Source organism: Triticum aestivum, chromosome 6A (assembly GCF_018294505.1).
Source record: "Triticum aestivum cultivar Chinese Spring chromosome 6A, IWGSC CS RefSeq v2.1, whole genome shotgun sequence".
NCBI lineage: Eukaryota > Viridiplantae > Streptophyta > Magnoliopsida > Poales > Poaceae > Triticum > Triticum aestivum.
In genome coordinates this window covers 29,837,761-29,857,309 of record NC_057809.1, presented here as the reverse complement: position 1 = coordinate 29,857,309, position 19,549 = coordinate 29,837,761, and the positions used below count along the sequence as shown (strand labels likewise).

General features: G+C 42.0%; 1 protein-coding gene across 1 annotated transcript in view; it reads right to left on the bottom strand.

Moving 5' to 3' along the window:
* The window catches only part of LOC123129362 (structural maintenance of chromosomes protein 6B-like), a 59,821-nt gene extending 40,630 nt beyond the window's left edge, over positions 1 to 19,191 (bottom strand). The window contains exons 1-15 of the mRNA XM_044549553.1: positions 19,079 to 19,191; positions 18,884 to 18,989; positions 17,361 to 17,494; positions 16,674 to 16,729; positions 15,458 to 15,544; positions 14,607 to 14,927; positions 14,175 to 14,294; positions 13,454 to 13,588; positions 9,152 to 9,228; positions 8,991 to 9,066; positions 7,795 to 7,869; positions 7,541 to 7,645; positions 774 to 940; positions 595 to 697; positions 88 to 200 (exon numbers count right to left, since the gene is read on the bottom strand). Of these exons, the coding sequence (XP_044405488.1) occupies positions 88 to 200; positions 595 to 697; positions 774 to 940; positions 7,541 to 7,645; positions 7,795 to 7,869; positions 8,991 to 9,066; positions 9,152 to 9,228; positions 13,454 to 13,588; positions 14,175 to 14,294; positions 14,607 to 14,927; positions 15,458 to 15,544; positions 16,674 to 16,729; positions 17,361 to 17,494; positions 18,884 to 18,989; positions 19,079 to 19,184 (1,781 nt within the window). The 5' untranslated portion in view covers positions 19,185 to 19,191. The remainder of the gene's footprint in view (positions 1 to 87; positions 201 to 594; positions 698 to 773; positions 941 to 7,540; positions 7,646 to 7,794; positions 7,870 to 8,990; positions 9,067 to 9,151; positions 9,229 to 13,453; positions 13,589 to 14,174; positions 14,295 to 14,606; positions 14,928 to 15,457; positions 15,545 to 16,673; positions 16,730 to 17,360; positions 17,495 to 18,883; positions 18,990 to 19,078) is intronic.
* Between the last annotated feature and the right edge of the window lie 358 nt (positions 19,192 to 19,549).

Sequence of the window (19,549 nt, the reverse complement as noted above, 5' to 3'; positions counted from 1 at the left end):
GATTATTTATGGTAAACTGCTTGATATAACAAGTAAATGGCTAGAATATGACCAAACTAATATATGAGCATCACCACCGAGACTTACATTTTGTCTCCATCAGAAGTATACACTTCCTTTATATTCCGCATCCTATCATCAAATGCAAGAGATTTTCCGACTTCATAATCTTTAACCAGGACCTGCCTTTCAGCATGACCCTGAAAAAAAGGAACTTTGCAAATGTTGCTCTAATAATAATATGTCAAATTGAAGGATCTGACCATAAAAAACAGTGTGATGCTTATTATATCTCATAATTAAAAATTATTTCATCACAGATGTCAGGTTTCTTTGGATTATTAGTTTCAAAATAATTATCCATCCAGGGAAGATTTCAGTTGTTGGCTTGTTGCAACTTTTCCATCCTCAACCCGCACAGTCAATGGTACCGAAGATATCAAATGGTTGAAATATGACATAAGTAGGGGTAAAGGCAGTCCAATTCCATTATATAATACTCAAATTTTGTGCCTCCTGGTATTTAGCATATGATAAATGGACCACTTTTCTGAAACAAACAGAGTAGTTGTTTGAGATTAGATAATGCAGTACTTGATCCACCAATACATTCAGCACAGTGTGATTTTCTGACTGAATAACTGATAGTACTGTAGGGTGCTCTGTTGTAGGAAGTGAACCATCAGGAATGATCAATCTATAGAAGGTCAGAGAATTAGAATTCATCAAAATGTAACAGAATATTGAATAAGATACAGGGCCTTTAATCTCACCGTGGCCTAGTAAAATCATACACAATAATTCGAAGGTTATTGAAATTCACTTTACTTGCACATTCTCGCAAAACATGTAAATCCTTATAACACGTGACAATAAATGCATCCAGAAGCCCCCCACATGCGCGATCAACTGCCACAGACCAGGACTCACTAGCAAGTTGCTGCATGGAAAAAGCATTATTAAGGTCTGGAAAAAGTAATACAGCTATAACCTACTCCCTCCATTCCTAAATATAAGTCTTTTTAGAGATTTCAATGCGGACTACCTACGGACGTATATAGACGTACTTTAGAGTGTAGATTCACTCATTTTGCTCCGTATGTAGTCCATAGTGGAAGCTCTAGAAAGAATTATATTTAGGAACAGAAGGAGTACATTGTAGAAAAAGCAATACTATATGAAAAAAATCGATTTTGCTTTCATGCTATTTGATGCAATGAGAAGAAATATTATTACAGTTACTCCAATGAACTAGCATCAATGACATAAAAGATCAAACAAATTGCTTAATTTTCTAAAGGGGTCAATGAATTGATTGGGTCAAGACTCAAGAACTCAGGATGCAGAGACTAGTCAACATTGAGGCGGTTACAGAGAGGTACTTACTGTACTAAGTTTCTTATATTTCCTTTCTGTATTTCGGATTCCTAATTTATCTCCTAACATAAGGCCCTAGATCCTTGGCAATAGATTAAATTGTTATTCCTCTAACATTGTACCAGTAGCCGATTAGGTTTAGATCTTTTTTTCTGGTTTACCAAAAAAAAAGATTGTCTTAAAGATTAGGGAAACCTTCTGTCCTTATTGTGCAATTCACAAACGGCCAAAAGGCCCAAAACTTGGAACAAATTTTGAAGTTTCCATATTCGAATATGAAGCACTTGGGACATATACAGACTTTTGTACTTCACAGAGTCAACATAAGCTCTAGAGCAGTAGGAGGTGCTAGGAAGAATAGAGGATAGAGAATATGGATGCCCAGTCACAGTAATAAAGTAGTAGGCTGGGTGAGAACTCTGATGTCCAGGACCTAACGACGCAAAACAAGTTCCTGCTTGTGAAGCTCCTGCATCGACTGCACTCGAGCGACAACACACCCTGGTCTGTGTGGCTCTAGTCTGCGTTGGACCGGATGCCGGTCTGTGATGCTGCGATCGCGTGGCTACCTCGCACCGCTAGAAAAAGACCTACTAATGGTGCACCTAATTTGGCCATTAATGGCGCATTAGTGGTGCGCCATTAGTAGCACGCCATTAGTATATTTTACTAATGGCGCACCACGCGGTGCGCCATTAGTATAGCCTACGGTGCGCCATTAGTATGCCTCCCAGGGGCCATGTATACCCAGGTGCTTTGGCATACTAATGGCGCACAACAGCAGTATGCGCCATTAGTAACTTCGGCATACTAATAGCGCACTGTGGTGTGATGCGCCATTAGTATCAATATTAGGTTTTTTTTTATTTTTTTTATTTTCTGTTTTTTGCACAGGTTACAAAATGTATAATTGAACAAAATATAGACAGCACACATCAACAACAGATTCATCAAATACAATAGAAGATTAGTCTCTGTATACAATTCATCATATTAGTCTTCGAATACAATTCATCATATTAGTCTCCAAATTAAAAAGACAGAACAAAGATAAAACATTACAAGTCTCAAGACCGCGAGTATCGAGTTTGTCGGAAGTAATACTAATCCTAACAAGTCCTACTAATCATCATCATACAACTTCTACTCGTTATTCATAACAAGTCATACGATCATCATCTTGATAGTCTTCGAACCAACCCTACTTAATTATTCATCAGCACATGATCATCAGTATTAGGCAGGACCTAAATACCCTATTTAAGCTAAAATAGCATAAAACAATATAGACCCTAACTCTCCATTATGGAGAATGGAGAACATCCTGTCTCCAATTCTTGCGCTTCGCTTCCTTTTGCTTCCAAGAAGCTCCTTACGACTGTCCATACATTTTTTCCATCCTTTGATTTTCATGTCTCTACTTTTAGAAATCTGGTATGGACAGTTGAGATTCGTAGGATGACCTGGCTGTATGTTCAAAACATTAACACTACCTTTCAGATACATCATATGAGGCACACAATTCTCCGGGATTATCTGTTGAAAAACATAGTAATAACTTCATAGTTAGCAATGATGTGCTAGTTTTAGAAGTATGCAAAAGATGCACGGATGTCGTAATAGTAAAAATCTTACCAGGGTATCTCCATGGTAGTTACCGTAGTTGAACACATGCACTAGTGGCACGTATTTACCATAATGTTGAGGAATTTGTTTGTGGATAATGTAATTTTCAATGTCAGTACAAAATCCGACCAGATAATTTTTCTCCTTGTAAGTTGTTAATTCGGAGCCATCGGTGTAGTGGGTTTTGTCTACCATCTCCCGCACATTCTTTAAACAATAAAAATAAGCTGTCAATGAAAATAAGCTGTCAACTATTTTGAAATAAACAATATAAATTAGCTAATAACTATGTTTGAGAAACTCACATAGCGGTAGAACTGGAGGCGTATCAACAAGGACCCAAATGTCAATATTGTCTTGGTTGATGTCAGGATTACCAAGATCCATGGTGATAAGCATACCCTCATCAAAACCATACATCTTGCAAAATGCTTCCCAATTTTTACAACCAAAATGGGTTACGCTCTCAGAATTATATAGATTTACTTCAAAGTCCACATCGTGATGAGTCCTTAGGTGAATTTTCTTTGTTTCAGAAATTTCATGGTCTTCAAAATCCATCCTCTCCAAGACATAGCGTCTTGCATGGCATGGGATAAGCTATACTCGAATTGTAAAAGATGAAAATTACACATTGAAATAGTTGAAGTCATGCTTAATTATGAAAATAACACTTGTCGTCGTTGTGTACCGTTTCAACTTCGAAGGTCTCCTCGAGCTTAATGCTGAAGCGCCGATCATCGTCCAGGTGAGGCATGTCGCACAGACCTCGATCGTCGTGGCACCAGTCGCACTCCGCCGGGAGACTTTCGTCGTCCGATGACGACATATCCTACGTTCATAATTCAAAACTACATCATTTAGGGTTTGTCGACACTGAGGCATCCTAAAAGCCTAAGCTTTTATCATTTAGGGTTTGTCGACGCCGAGGCACCCTAAAAGCCTAAGCTTTCATCATTTAGGTTCTTATCGACACCGAGGCACCCTAAAAGCCAAGGTTTTATTATTTAGGGTTTGTCGACGCCAGGCACCCTAAAAGCCTAAGCTTTCATCATTTAGGTTCTTATCGACACCGAGGCACCCTAAAACCTATGGTAATGCAGCAAGAATAAAGGGGCAGTTGATCCTACTTAATTAAGTACTAAGATACCCCGACCCATGCATTAGTCGCAAGTACCCCATATGTCCTATTTTTAGCAAAGTCATGCTAAAATTCATGGAAAATTTCAGCATGACCTTTGCTGAAAATAGGACACATGGAGTACCCGAATTTGCCGGAACGGAAGTTAATCGACATTCCGGCAAACTCAAGGGCCTCTCGGGGTACCTGCAAATTCATCACGACACAATGGTCGGAGACAAAACCCAGCAAACTAGCAAGATGATCATCATCTTTGCAAGTCATTACTTGTCAAACGCAGAAGTGCATAACACAAGCTCGCCGACATAGACCAAGATGATCATCAATTTTGAATCAATAGACATACTTCTCAAAAGAGGCATTATCAAATTCTGGTGCCCTTGACTTACTAGTATTTATCTCTTATGACTGATGAATGTGCATTGAGTCCAGAAGCAAAGACTCTACAGTGAAATGAAAAAAACATTGGAAATATATTTATGATAACTCTAAATGGATCAGAAGGTGCAGATGCACTTGTAAAAAAAGGTATGCATTTGCAGCAGCTTTGTTCTGATTATGACACCATTCTGTTAAGAAGGCAAAATAACATTATCATCCCAATTCATGGTTGAAGTTGAAGACCCTAAGCTTTAAAATGCCAAGTCTCACTTACGCATGTTAACTTATTTACCAGTTCAGAACTATCACCAGAAAATAGTAAATCCACATTGACCACATAATATTATTTTGCAACCACTCAGTTTGTCCTTGACTGGGACACTTGAAGCACAAAACAACTAATGCAGAGCCTAACCACCTCTACAGTTTGTCCTTGACTGGGATTTTTTACTTAGAAAATACAAAACTTCTGTTATTGTTTTTATTTTTAACCAGAGCCTAACCACCTCTACAGTTTACAAACTAATTAAGATAATCACTAATCAGGCATGGAAAATTATTTTAGCCATGATCCCTGAGGATTAGAGCCTCCACAAGTCAGAGAAAATTAGTGTCTCCACTTATATTGCCAATGCTTGTTGTATGTTTGGCTTAAGGGTTTTCCTTTTCAAATTCTGACTCTGTTTCTAAACAAAGTAGGCTTCTATCCTGTCTAGAATGTAATGAAGATGTCTTGAATAAGCTGAGTGTTGTAATGAAGATGTCTTGGTGAGACTTGATATATGTCCAAAATTAGAGAAATCACAAGGTACTTTCTCTACCTAATAAACTCCATATGACCACACAAAGCCCTGTTTAACACACCTGTAAAGAGGAACAACCCCCCTAAGGAGCTAGAAAGCTATATGAAACAAAATTATCAAGCATAGGCATACAAATTCAGTACTGCATGAAACAAAATAGGTACAACAAGTAGCTGCTAGAGGTGGAGAGGGGGAGAGGGGGAGAGGAGGAGGGGGAGGTCACGGGGGCCGGGGAGTGGGGCGCGGGGAGGGTGTCGGGGATGAGGTCCGGGTGGTGGTGGTGCTCCGGCGACGGTGGTGTGGACGGGGCGGCGTCCGGGCGGCGGGGTCGCGTCGAGGCGGCGGGGCAGCGTCGAGGTGGCGGGGCAGCTGCGTCGGGGCGGGGTCGAGGCGGCGTCGGGGCGGCGTCGGGGCGGCGGGGCAGCGTCGAGGCGGCGGGGCAGTGGCGTCGGGAGAAGAGAGGGGAAGGGGATCGAGGGCGAGGGCGAGGGAGAGAGAGGGGATAGGGAGGGGCCGGCCGGGGAGGGAATGTGGATGGCAAAAAAAATTACTAATGGCGCACTGTCCCCCAGTGCGCCATTACTAGTTTGAACTAGTAATGGCGCACGGTGTGACAGTGCGCCATTAGTAGTTTTGCAAAAAAGGAAAAAAATATAATAAAAAAAACATTAGTGGCGCACTTTCCGACAGGTGCGCCATTACTAGTTACAACTAGTAATGGCGCACTTTGTCTGGATGCGCCATTAGTATGTTTGGACAGGCGCACTAGTTCCAAAAAAAAAATTTGATACTAATGGCGCACCCTGGGCCGGGTGCGCCATTAGTAGTTTCAACTCTAATGGCGCACTAAATGGTGGTGCGCCATTAGTATATACTAATGACGCACCCTTTGTCAGGTGCGTCATTACTGTCAATCCCATCTATAGCCCTTTTTCTAGTAGTGTGGGAGCCACTAGGGTGCTCTCATCAAGCTCATGCCTCTCTACAGGGTTATCTCTTTTGTTGCAGTCAGCAACGGTGAACGGACCGCCTTCTGGCACGACAACTGGCTGCCTGTCGACCCCCTTTGTAGCTTTATGCCCACCATGTTCTCGCATGTGACGAGCGTCATGGTCTCGATGCCTGCGGCCTTGCTGGAGGTGTGGTCCCAACTCATCCCACGCCTCACCGCCGCTGGGGCTCGTCATCTCAATGCCCTGCTGATGGCTCTAGACAGGGTTCAGCTGTCCACTTCAACTGACGACCAGGTGCTTGAGCGTTGTTCCTTACCTGGCCATGGGTTCCAGACCGCCCAGCTCTACTACCTCTGCTCTTTTGGTGGGGTGGTCGCCACCTTCCACAACTACGTATGGCGGAGGCAAGCCCCCTCCTGGGTTCGTTTCTTCACTTGGCTCCTGGTTCAGGGCCGGATCAACACCCGGAGTGTGTTGCTCCGAAAAAGCATCACCTCCACTGCCGAGGCCGGTTGTCCACAGTGTGAGGCGCCCTGCAAGACTGCAGATCACCTAGTCTTCCAGTGCACCTTCACCTAGCACTTCTGGGCGTTTGTTGGTGCGCCGACGCCGCATGAAGCCTCGCTTCGATCTCTACAGGATGTCGGTCTCTCCCCCGCTATAACCTAAGTGGTTGGTATCAACCTTCGTTCTCCTTTGCTTCTCATGGCTATGGAAGCACTACAATGGGATGCTCTTCAACAGTGACACCCCCTCTCTCACACGCCTCCCGATGCTTGTGCCGCGAGGAGGCCGCCGTTTGCCCCTGTCCAACGGGTGATGTGGAAGCCTGGCTTGACTGTTTACCAATCCAAACCAGCTGACTCCCCTCCACCTCTCTCCTAAATCTCTGCCTGCAAAAATCTCGGTTTTGTACCCCCCCCCCCCCCCCCGCGCGGTGACCTTTCAAAAAAAAAAAAGAACTTCGTAAGAACCAGTGCAGCTGCACTAAGGGAACACAGCATTGACCTGTAGCTGGGAACACTAGTTGGGCTGCCACCGGTTAAGCCGTGGATAAATAAATAATAAAACAATACAATATAAAAATATAAGCAATGTGGATTAACGAAGTTTATTGCTAAATACAGCAGATCAAAACATGTGCTAAATAATATACCAAATTATCATTTACATCAAGTTACTACACATGGTATTATTATACATATTCAAGAGTAACCAATAATTCAACACAAGAATCATGATAATTGGCATTTTCATACCAGATGAGCCCCTATTGGACCAATAGGTGGGCTTTCGAATTTTTTGTGGTTTGTCTCTATTGATTCCAAGAGTTTCAGAACTCTTCGTCCCCCAAATGCCGTTACCTAAGATGAAGCATTGATTGTATATAAATGAAGATGTTAGAGAGCAGTTGCCAGTTGCTACTAAAATCAATCACATCCTGAGAAGCGGGGCTATGATCATACAAAAAGGGCATCTACTGCTTACTGGTTACTGTAAAGAGAGAATATACCGTATTACTTTGCTGTCGTTGAAGGTCTGCAATGTCGGATTTTATTTGTTTTGTCCTTCTATCATTTTCAGCTATCTATGAAATAAAATTTAATGGCATAAACGATACAATACAAGACCCACATTTTTCAATGCAGAAAAAAGGTGGCCAACTTCACATGAAAGTACAGAAGACTCATGAACTTCAAATAGTGTGGATAATTATAAGTGATGTTTTTCAGATAAATGTTGGGGGAACACTTTTCAAAGGTAACCTAATACTGCGCCAAAGCTTATTCTGAGCTTGAAATCATGTGAGGACAAATTACTTAAACAGGCCATCGAACTTGGACCCAGATGTATTTTACCCCTAACTCTGCACTTTCAGCCTCGCTCGAAATATCTTTTTGAACAAGTAGAGCTATGTTCTTAAAGTTCAACAAAAGGGAAAATGTGATAAACAGACAGGGTTCATGGAGCGTCAACTATGAGTAAGGGGCATCGCGTGGACATGGTTTTCTTTCATACATTGTGTGTCATGTGTCATGTGCAAACCTGTTTGGAAATTGAAATAAAATCAAATCAGAATTGATGTGTGCATGAAAATGTATAGTTAAGCCTAATTATTACTGTGCACGATCGCACCCTGCCACCCTTTTTTCACATTAAGCATTAGGAATCAGAAAGAAGCACAACATATGAGAACTAGCAAAAAAAGATAAATATTCTATGAGAATAACATTATCCAGAACACATATATATTCTCTAATAATAACATTATACATAATTACATTATCTGGAACACATATACCCGCATTCATACATCAATAGATGGAATGGGTACCACTAAGTAACTATAAAATACAAAAGGTAATATAATTACAGTAAACAATAGATATGGAAACAATTCCTCCAGTCAAAATAAGTTATTGCTGATAAAATATTTTCCAAACTGACAGAACAATATCACAATGAAGATTTAGGCCATAGGAAAATGGTACAAGTAGATTCCTCAAGAAATACTTCTAATATAAAACTAAAAATACGATTCACATTTATGGGTTAGGGAACTTTCTTTAGCAATGTTTCTGGTTCAAAATGTGGCTTATTTGTGATTGGAGTGGATGAGTAACATTATCACTTTTACTGTGTTGACAGAGTTTAAAGTTCATTATGCAGGAAAGCAGTATTTCTGGTAGCACATTGAGTTTAAGATACCTCTTTTGATATGTCATTGATAGATTTTACGATGCCTGATAATTCTGCTGTGAATTCATTTTCATCCTCTCTTAACCTGAATGGCACACAAGGTCGAATCAAACAACCAAGAAACTTTACTTGGATGTGGTTAAGCAAAGTAAGAAGTACAATTGAATGACCTTGTAACATTTGAATGAAGATGATCAATCTGTTGTTGTATGTTCTGCATATCTTTCTCCATTTGAGATGCCTCAGCCTTCAGATTGATAAAGACATGATTCAGACAGAATAGCTAAATTCAAACATACAAAGCCAAGGAAATACAAAAAAATAAAAAAAAATCAAGAGGCATGCTATCAAGTGAATCTTTTGGAACAATTGATATCAAGGTTCACCGATTATGTCATTTTTAGGAGATAGCCCAACTTCTTCCGAGGAACAGGTACAAAGTGGTAACAATTAGCTCATGTGAAAACCAAAAATGTGATTAGTCCAGTTAACAGGACTGATGCTCCCTTATTGAAAACAAACTATTTTACGATGCAACTTATCTCTATTGTATAGCCCAAGGAGAATCACACAAGACATGGGGTACAAGGAAGAAAACATAGCCTAATACAGACTGCTAGACCAATACCACTACTTAACACACACCCTCGGATGCTCTATAGCACTGTATTTGAAGAAGCGCATCTTGAGAGTGTCATTGTGGCATGGAGAGCCTTCAAAACCTGTCGAGTCAAGCCAAAGGGGATAACCAGAAGATGGTGCATCGAAGGAAGACACCGCATAAGTAAAAGATACAAGATAAGTCACAAGAGAAGATGAGTTATCAAAAGATGGCACACAAGAGAATGAAGCAACAACAACAAAGCCATTAGTCCCAAACAAGTTGGGGTAGGCTAGAGCTAAAACCCATAAGATCTCGCAACCCACACATGGTTCTAGCACATGGATAGCAAGCTTCCATGAACCCTTGTCCACTCTTTTTCCTCTCTCAGATTTTGACCATCTTATAGATGTCCCTTCCGCTTTCCTTCGTGCCTAACCGCCGGTAGAGGTCCTCGTACACCCGAACCCCTTGATCCACTCACATCTCTCTTTGCGGCCTTCTATGCCACCTCGTACTTCTCCCTGTTGTCCACACTCGTATCCAGGTAAAGGCATCCAGGTAAAGGCGTCTGAAACACTCTTTCTTCTCCTTAATAGCCGCCTGGACATCATCGTTCCACCACCAGGTATCTTTAGCTTCGCTTTTACTTCCCCTGGAACTTCGCTTTTAGTTCCCCTGGACACTCCAAACTCCTCTGAGGCCACCTTACGAATGCAAGTTGCCATCTTCATCCACATATTGTCTACATCACCTCCTTCCTCCCATGGAACCTCTTTAATGACCCTCTCCTTGAACGCCTAAGCTACCTCCCCCTTGAGCTTCCACCACTTCGTTCTAGCGACTTTGGCACGCTTATCCCTATGAACATGAATCCGAAAGCGGAAGTCAGCCACCATAAGCTTTATGCTAAGGGACAACACTCTCTGCAAATATCACCTTACTATCTAGGCAAGCACGCCTGTCTTCTCTTCTCGAGAGGATGAAATCAACCTGGCTAGTGTTGACCACTACTAAAAGTCACTAGGTGTGATTCTCTCTCTTTAAAGAGGGTGTTCGCTACGATCATCTCGTAGGCTAGAGCAAAGCTTAAGACATCTTGATTCCTGATGCCACGGCCAAAGGCCCCATAAACCCCTTCAAAACCTGTGTTAGATGTACCCGCGTGACCATTGAGGTCTCCTCATATGAAGAGCTTCTCACCAATAGGTATACTCCTAGCCATCTCCTCCAAGCCTTCCCAGAACTCCCTCTTGGTGTTCTCATCGTGGCCTACTTCCGGGGCATGCACGCGGATAGCATTGAGAACTAAGTCCCAACTACCAGCTTGACTAGGATAATCTGGTCCCCATGCCTCTTAATGTTTACCAGTCCATACTTGAGGCTCCCCCATGTACCACTCCATACTTCGAGATGCCTATTCCATTTCTGTTTGGAGTCATCCCCGTGTACCACAGCTTGAAGCTGGTATCCTACACCTCCTTCGCCTTCTATCCACTCCATTTGGTTTCTGGACGCAAAGGATATCAACACCTCTCCTCACCACTATATCAACTAGCTCTCGAAGCTTAACTGCCAGGGACCCTACATTCCAGCTGCCTAAGCGGATCCTCCTAGGCTCGGCTATCTTCCTTACCCTTCGCACTCGTCGAGTCAAATGCGAACACCCTTGCTCATTTTCCACTACACCAAGGAGTCGATGTAGCACGCCACTAAGGATGCGACGATGCTCACTTGCCACCGTATCCAGATCAAGATATGGTGCGCCACTAGGGGGTGACGGCCCGGCCCATTTGACACCACACCAGGGTACCAATACGGGTTACGTCCCAACGATTTTATTTTGGGTTACATCTCCATAAGAGTGGCTAAGTTTTGACGTCGGCTCGCCAAGCCTATCACAACCCTCCTTTACCCAGGCATGGGACCAGCTATGTTGAGACAACAAGAGAATGAAGCATTGCGTACAAAATCATAGCCCATGAAAACCCAAGGCTAAAGAAGCTCGGCGGCAAGAGAATGGGCGCGACAACGCAAAAAGAGGCCACAAAAATCCTACATAAAACAAGGACCAGAAAAGGATACACAAATTGTATAGAAAGGACCATGGCGAGAAAAGGAAAGCTCGCGTAAGTTTTGGTGGACAAGGATGACATAAAAATATGAAATAGCAACGGATTTGGTGGACGTAGCGGAAAATATAGAGCTAGAAGCTAGGAAGCACACACAAGATGAAGATGCAAGAGCCATCATGGATGCGTGAGAGGCTACGAAGGAGGCCGTGCAGGTGGAGGAGCAGCGATGAGTAGCAACTAGCGAATGAGCATGCAACACCAATAGAAGGTGCATGGGCGAGACGGAGTCAAGGAAAAGATCACCGACAAGAATCACATAACATTGAGGAGGGAAAACAGATGTCGGATGGCTTTTTTTTTGCTAAAGGAATCTAATAGGCACACATAGGAGCCAGACAGCCTTAGTACACCAACGGCTGCAGTAGTACGCTAGCAGCAGCAGGCAAGTATGCTAGCTGCAGCTGCAGCTGCAGGAAGAGTTGCACGCGGGGCAGCAGACAGAGAGAGCCATGCTGGGAGACGCAGCGGCGGGAGCAAAGCAGTGCTAGTAGCAGAAGTAGGGAGAGCCACGCGGAGGGCCGCGGGCAAGCAGCAGAAGGAGCGAAGGCTAGAGCCTTGGCGAGCAGCGGACAGCCTGAGCCTTGGCAAGCAGCGGCGGCAACGGCAGCACAGGAGGCAGTATCAGTGAACAGCCATAGGAGAGAGCATAACAGGCGTCCGGCAGGTGGACCGCGGGAGGGAGCGCGCTGCACAGGAAGCACACAGCCAAGCCAAGGATCTTCTCTATGGTAGTCCTGTGCTAAATGTCTAAGGCGAGGGCTACGCCTTACAATCCCGGGCACCATAGCACTGACACGTATGTACATCAGAAAGACGCCTTAAGAGCCATGTTCTCCATTGTTCTGGCTCCCCTGCTCCGTGCTAGCTCTTGTGGGTCCAGATTGCAGCTCACTCATTCGCTGCTCCAGCCTGTGACGTGCTGTGCACTTTTTAGGGCACTCCCAATGCTTGTATCTTCACTAAGTTTCATTGGTAAATATCTGATGTGACACTATTTAATGAGGAAATAGGGAGCAACCATATCTTAATCTGGATATATATCTTAGCACCAAATCCAAAACATCTCATGACTTTTCTCTCACAGAAGACACTAAATGAGGGTTGTTTTATATACAACACTAAGATATAGTGCACTGAGACTGCTATATGTAAACATCTATTTAATGTCATCAGATATAGCTTAAGATATAGTGCACTGGGACTGCCCTTAGAGCCATGCTGTAGCTACAGCAGCCTGTACTAGCTAATATTAGCCTGACATGCAGGCTGTTGTGAATTGCAGTGTACTTTATCTTCACCAATTCATGCAGGCCAGACTATATGCAGGCTGTTGCGAATTGCAGTGTACTTTATCTTCACCAATTCATGCAGGCCATGCTGTAGCTACAGCAGCCTAGGCTGCTGTGATAGCCAGACTCAATGTTTCATACTCCCTCCATCTGGATGTATAGGGCCTAATACGCATTTCAAGATTTACTTTGACCATCAGTAAGATCAATACTGTATTAGATGTATGGTATAAAAATTATATTACTGGAAACTACTTCCAAATACGAATTCGACAATATACTCTTTGTAACACGTATCATATATATAATATTGGTCTAAACAATGGTCAAAGTAAATCTCGAAATACGTATAAGGCCCTATATATCCGGATAGAGGGAGTAACACTATCTACTACTTCGTACTTGTAAGGTGAATTTAGTTTATATGGGTTTTAGATAACAGCTCACTTGAGTAGATTGCATATGCTGCATTTGGAAATCACGAAGTTGTGCCTGCAATTGATTCAGGCGGCCATTCTTTCTCTCCAGCATGTGTGCACCACGCTCATGCTCCGCCTCTAGTTCTATCTCCCGCTTCACAGCCTGTAAACAAAAGGAACATGAAGAATTGTTAAGAAAGACAAGTTAAATAATTGCACAATCATGTCCATAGCAGATAGATGCCCATGGTGTCAATGTCTTCAAAATAAGGAATCAGTTAGTGTGGGTGTTTACTCAGAAATGAGGAGAGAAAATGACTGAATTTACACGCACACGTTATATTCAAACAAGATTACCAAACATATAATCCTTAAATTTCAAATAGAATTATTACTAGGAAAAAAGCTGCCAACAATAGGAATCTCAACACTTCATGATGAGTGGCAATATTTCGAGGCAAATGTTATGACACGGTCAAGATGAACATATTACTAAGCCAGAAATTACTGCAGATTTAGTTCTGCAATAATGACCAGCATCAGAGCTTATAGGCTTAATAAGGACTGAAGACACAAAGATATGACAACCAGAAGGATCACAAAGACTTGACAGTCATAACTTGCTACATTTATCATGACCATCACTTTTTTACTTCCATGTACAAAGACAACAGAGCTGTATGTGGCTCTACCACCTATTGGTCCAAATACAGCTGCTTTTTCTGAACATACATCATCTACTCACATACCTCAGCAATGTTATTTTCCATACTTTTCTTCATGTTGTTCTCTTCACGAGTCTTACCCACCAAAGATCTGAGATTTTCTTCCTTTTCAATTAGTTCTTTCTTCAGTTTATCAATAACAACCTAAAAGATTAAAAAATAATTCAGACATAACAATAAGCTCCATTAAATATGACTACTATTTTAGAATATGTATTTTCAAACATAACTATACAGGATGGTTTTGGCACACTATTGCTATAGTTCACTCCATTAAATATGACTTGAAATTGGCCCTAGTCAAACAGATGACGTTCAAATTGGCAATAGATGTATGTGCCAGCAAGCTTGCATGGATTTATTTTGGTTTACCAAAGAAATTACAGTAAAAACACACCGGTTATTCTAGAGGATACAATGGCACAATGGGTTCCCAGTAAAAAGGACACAACTTGCTGTATTTTGGTCAATTCTTTCTTGGCACGCAGGAGCTCGCCCTTTGAGTTTCTGGAGTTTCGCTGTTTGTACCTCAATTTGCTGGTCAACTTCATAAACCCATGACCAGGCTAACTTTTTCTTCAAATTATCAATATCATGTGCTATCTCTTCTATGTGTTCCATATTCTTTATCTTCTCTCGTAATTCATCAAGTTCTCTCATCACTGGCTTAATTGACTTCTCCAGTTCTTGAACATCAGAGTCTGCCTTGTGCACCTGATCTCTGATTGTCTCAAGCAACTCTTTGAGTCGTTGAAGAAGAGTAGCCTTGAAGAAGAACTGCAACAAGACATAATGTATGGACAGTGAAAGAAAAGGAATAATGCTCAGAGTTCTATCAAAGGAAGGGATATAGCAAGCACAGGTATAAGGCAGAATTATGAGCTCAACTCAGAAACAACATTGCGTCAAATAGCAGTTCAGTTCACGGGTCATACACTCATATGAAGTCGTAAGCTACCAAAATATATCTGGTCTGGCATTGAATACATAGAGTGTCGTGTTCTCATAAAATGATGATCGATTGGAATATATCAAAAATGCTAATTGGTTACCTGCACAACTAGAAAGATGTCGAGAGGCAAATGAAAATGCAATCATGGTATTATACAAACTGACTAACTGAAGGCGAGCTTCACGGTCGAGTACATCTAAAAGCAAATAAAATACCATGGAAACCCTGCGGAGTACGACTATACAATTCCATTCATGTTCGTCAAACCATAGATATTCCAACACATCAAATAAAATTAGGGAAAGCACACTTATTGATATAATGGTATTGGCAGAAAACTGAAAGAATTGATTACCTTAAACTTATCCTTGTCATTTCCTGAGTGCAGAAATTCTCTACTTTTGTCTTGACTCATAATTACACAAGGATTTTCAACATCAATCTAAAAAGTTGTGTACGCATCAGGATGTGGAAATATAACACATTAATTACATTCTAACAAAGTACTTCCACATAATGGTACAAAAACAAAAAAAACTTGGAGATACATATCCATGGTTTACAAGGGTAAAGCGATCTAAAGCAAGCACCACCCACTGACGCATAACTGATGCCTAAGCGCCTAAAGCGGGCCTAAGCACCTAAAGCGGGCATATTTCTAAGGCGCTACCAGGGCGGCTTATTGCTTACGCGACTCTTGAACGTCTGAAGCAGGCTGCTTTATAAACAATGTACATATCATGAATGATTGAATAATGCTGATGCATGGCAGTGAAAACAGTCAAAACAAACTGCAGGTGTTGATACTTCCATGCTTATCTAAAAAAACTAATTATGCACCAATAGCTTACACTCCGAGGTTCTTGTGCCTGAGAGACGATGACGAAGATTAGTTAACTGTTGACATGTATAGATACGTTGCTCCTCAGGAGGTTAGTTTGGTTTAAAGGAATCATGTAAAATCGAGTCATGCATGCATAAAGATCAAAGTAGACTTCAAGGAGATATCATGTGAAATGTTTCCAAACTGGACTCATGCTGTGTTAGCTGGGAGCAGCCATTGATCAAGATCACCAAGACCAGAGCCTTTATTGCGCACTTTTCTGACAATGTTCTTTTAGTGGGAGACGACGTGACCGTCGAATACGAGGTGCATGTGCTGACTTCGTCAATCTCAGTCCCTCAGAGGTGCGCATAGGAGTAGGGTGTGTGCGTTCATAGGGGTGTGTGTACTAGTGTGTATGTGAGTGTTTGCGTCTATCCTGTGTTTCTCTAACAAAAAAGAGGAAGGGGGTGATAGATATGTGATTGCGAAGCGGACCAATAGCGTAGCCGCAGGGGGGCGAGAGAGCAAAACTAGGGAGGAAGGCGCTATGGTCTCTTCTTGCAGATGCATCTGTATGAAAAACATCTTCACCTGGCATTTTTTTTCTTATAGAAACAAAGGCAAAAGTGCAGCGAGGACAGGTAGATGAGAGGGTCCATCAGTTTCTACACCTGTTTTGCATATTACCAAATACAGAAAGTAAACAGCAGAACAAATGACTGAATGAGAGAAACAAGCGACTTACATTAAAATGTTCGACTATCTCATTAAGATCATCTTTGCGATGTGCCACCTTCCTCCCTATTCCAGCACATGTAAAACAATTGTCAAAATATAATATTTTGTAGTAAAATAATGAAAATGCGTACTAGTAGTACTCCGAAAAAGAATAAAATTAATTGCTACAGTGTTTTTTCATCCCAAACTAGCATTTAATAATGTATGGAAATGGATGCAACATGCAAATTAAGGCCTGGGACACATAAAGCTTATTTAATTATAAAGTGAAAAGGGAAATTTTCTGCGGCCATGCAAACATGTACAGTATAAGTCAAGCACAACGAGCATATAGGTCTTTTGCCAACATGAAAAGTTGATAGAACCAAGGATGGGAAAGATGTGATAATTTAACATTAAAACTTGAAATAGCCATTAAATAGAATAAAGATATGCAGCCAGGACACAAGAATGGATAATCAAATAAGAAATGCAACGATCCTAAGTTCAGAAATGTATCATCTCTGAATAGCAAAATACAACTACGTGAGAACTCTGAAGGGTCACAGAAAAATACGATTACCCTTAAAACAATACAAGTTGACAAAGTACTAATATGACAGCTAAAAGAGATCTAAACAACTTTGCAGGAGAAATGCTTGCAATAGACGGGCACAACCAACAACTAGGAGGAAGAAGGATCAAGTATGTGTACCATGTTGATCTTTTAAGATAGTAGAACTAGATGACTTGGTAATCCTGCGCTCCAATTTAATTAAGTTCCCATATATGTCAGGCTTGAACGCATCTTCCCCTTGGTTGTTGATGTCAACAGCAATTGCTGCATCGCTGTGATTTAAAGAATAAACTATTTTTCAATCGATCACAGGAAGAGAGATAGGACAGTCGGAGGATAAATGCAAAACCATTAACCAGAGGTTGTACAGTAGAAACATTACGTGTGATCGATGCAGACATCAGCTCCACAATCATCCATAAGATGGTAACTACTGGAACCTGTACAGTCATTTATACCCAGCCAACATTCTGATTTACTGTTCAGTCACTCAGCCGGTGGTTGACCATTTGGAATTGTTTAATATAATTTTATTCGACCAAGGGCAGTTCTTTGGTGAACAAGCAGGTTCAGCCGCTATTTCACCAATTTGCAAAGGTCTAACCCCAGAGACTGTCTGCTTTTAATAGGCAGGCTATCTGTTGGATATTTCGATCAAAATCTTCAAGATAAACTGAGTAATTATGCTACATGTTTATTGTAGGGCAGAATGTATACCTACAGATTTTCTGTTAAAAGAATACTGCGTGATCCAAGCAAATAGAACGCTGTCTAGATTTTCTGAACATGTATGAAAATTTGAACCAAAATTGTGTTCTTCTAACCAAAACTATAGGTACACATTTCATACCATACAACACATGTATGAACTTTTATGGATCTTTTCAAACATGTGTCCGTATGGCACATGCTGCAAAGTGAAATTATTGGCAATCTGCCTAGTGCAGAGTACAATTCACTTACTCTGTTAATATTAACAATTTGGTGTGTGACAGTTGGTGCCCTGTTTGAAAAATACATCAATTAATACGATAAAACAAGACCAGTCTTTAAGTTTTCTGATAAGTCCTGTGATCTCTGTTCTTTTCTCTGAAGCATACAACTGTGGCATGGTCTAAAAATGACCCCGGCAGATTTTCAGGTAACAAATTTTGACGATTGTTAGCGTCATGTGCAATGGCGAGGGTACGGACAGGTAACTTGGTGTGTGGTAGTACAGCAATGCATGTTGTTCATATGTTGAACAAATATTTTCATATAAAAACCACCTGAGTACTAGTAGCAGGTAGCAGCATTGCACTGCTTGCTAGGATCGACAGGGATTAGACCCAACCGAAGAGATTGCCTAGCCTTCAATATTCCTAGGGCCTTGTTGGGTTGCATTGGGTTTAAGGGGGGTTGTGAGGGATTAAATGCCCTGTAAGTCAAATTTCTCCCCAATCCCCTTCAAACCTCTCCAGCCCCCATGGGTAAGGGATTAAACTAACAAGCTCTAAATGTTTTGCAAAACGAGAGGAATTTGCACCACACAGCAGCTATTCCCAACGGAAAGCTATCCTCGCAGCAAAATCATATTTTTTTTCGACAATGACTCGGCAATCGATAGTTATTTGTAGAAAATAAAATAAAAGATGTGAGCGGGTACAGAAGGCAGACGCGACCTGCAACCAGTCTTGATGAAATCTTTCAGCGTGGCGGCGCGCTGCGTGTTCTTGGCGCGGCAGCCGAAGGCTATGCAGAGAGCCGTCAAGATGGCGCTCTTCCCGCCTGCGCCGGCACGAAGAAGAAAAGGCGCATTGGTGAGAGGGGGGTGGGGGAATGGGGGGAGGGGAGCTAGGGTTTGAGCTGAGGCGTACTGCCGTTCTGGACGGTGATGAAGTTGACGTGCTGGCCGAGCTCGATGTCGAGGCTGGAGTGGCACATGAAGTTCTCCAGCCGGATGCGGGAGATCGTCCCCGCCATCGCCGCCGCCGCCTTCCCCCTCGCCGGCAGTTGGCGGAGATTTGGGGATTTTCCGGGGGGTTTGGACTTCTGGTGTGGGGGGCGGCAGCCCGCCGAAACTGAGGAATGGGCCGGGAGACTTCGCGGCGACTGCTCGCGGAGTTTAACCTAGAACGACTCAAAAAAAACCTATAACGACTCAAAAAAAATTTCTCAAAAAAATATACTCCCTCTATTCACAATGTAGTGCATATAGATTTTTTTAAAAGTCAAACTTAATAAATTTTGACTAAGATGGTGTTTGCTTTCAGGGACTTATTGGTTTAGGGACTTAAATAAGTCCCTATAAGTCCCATCTAAACCAAACAGGAGGGACTTACAGGGAC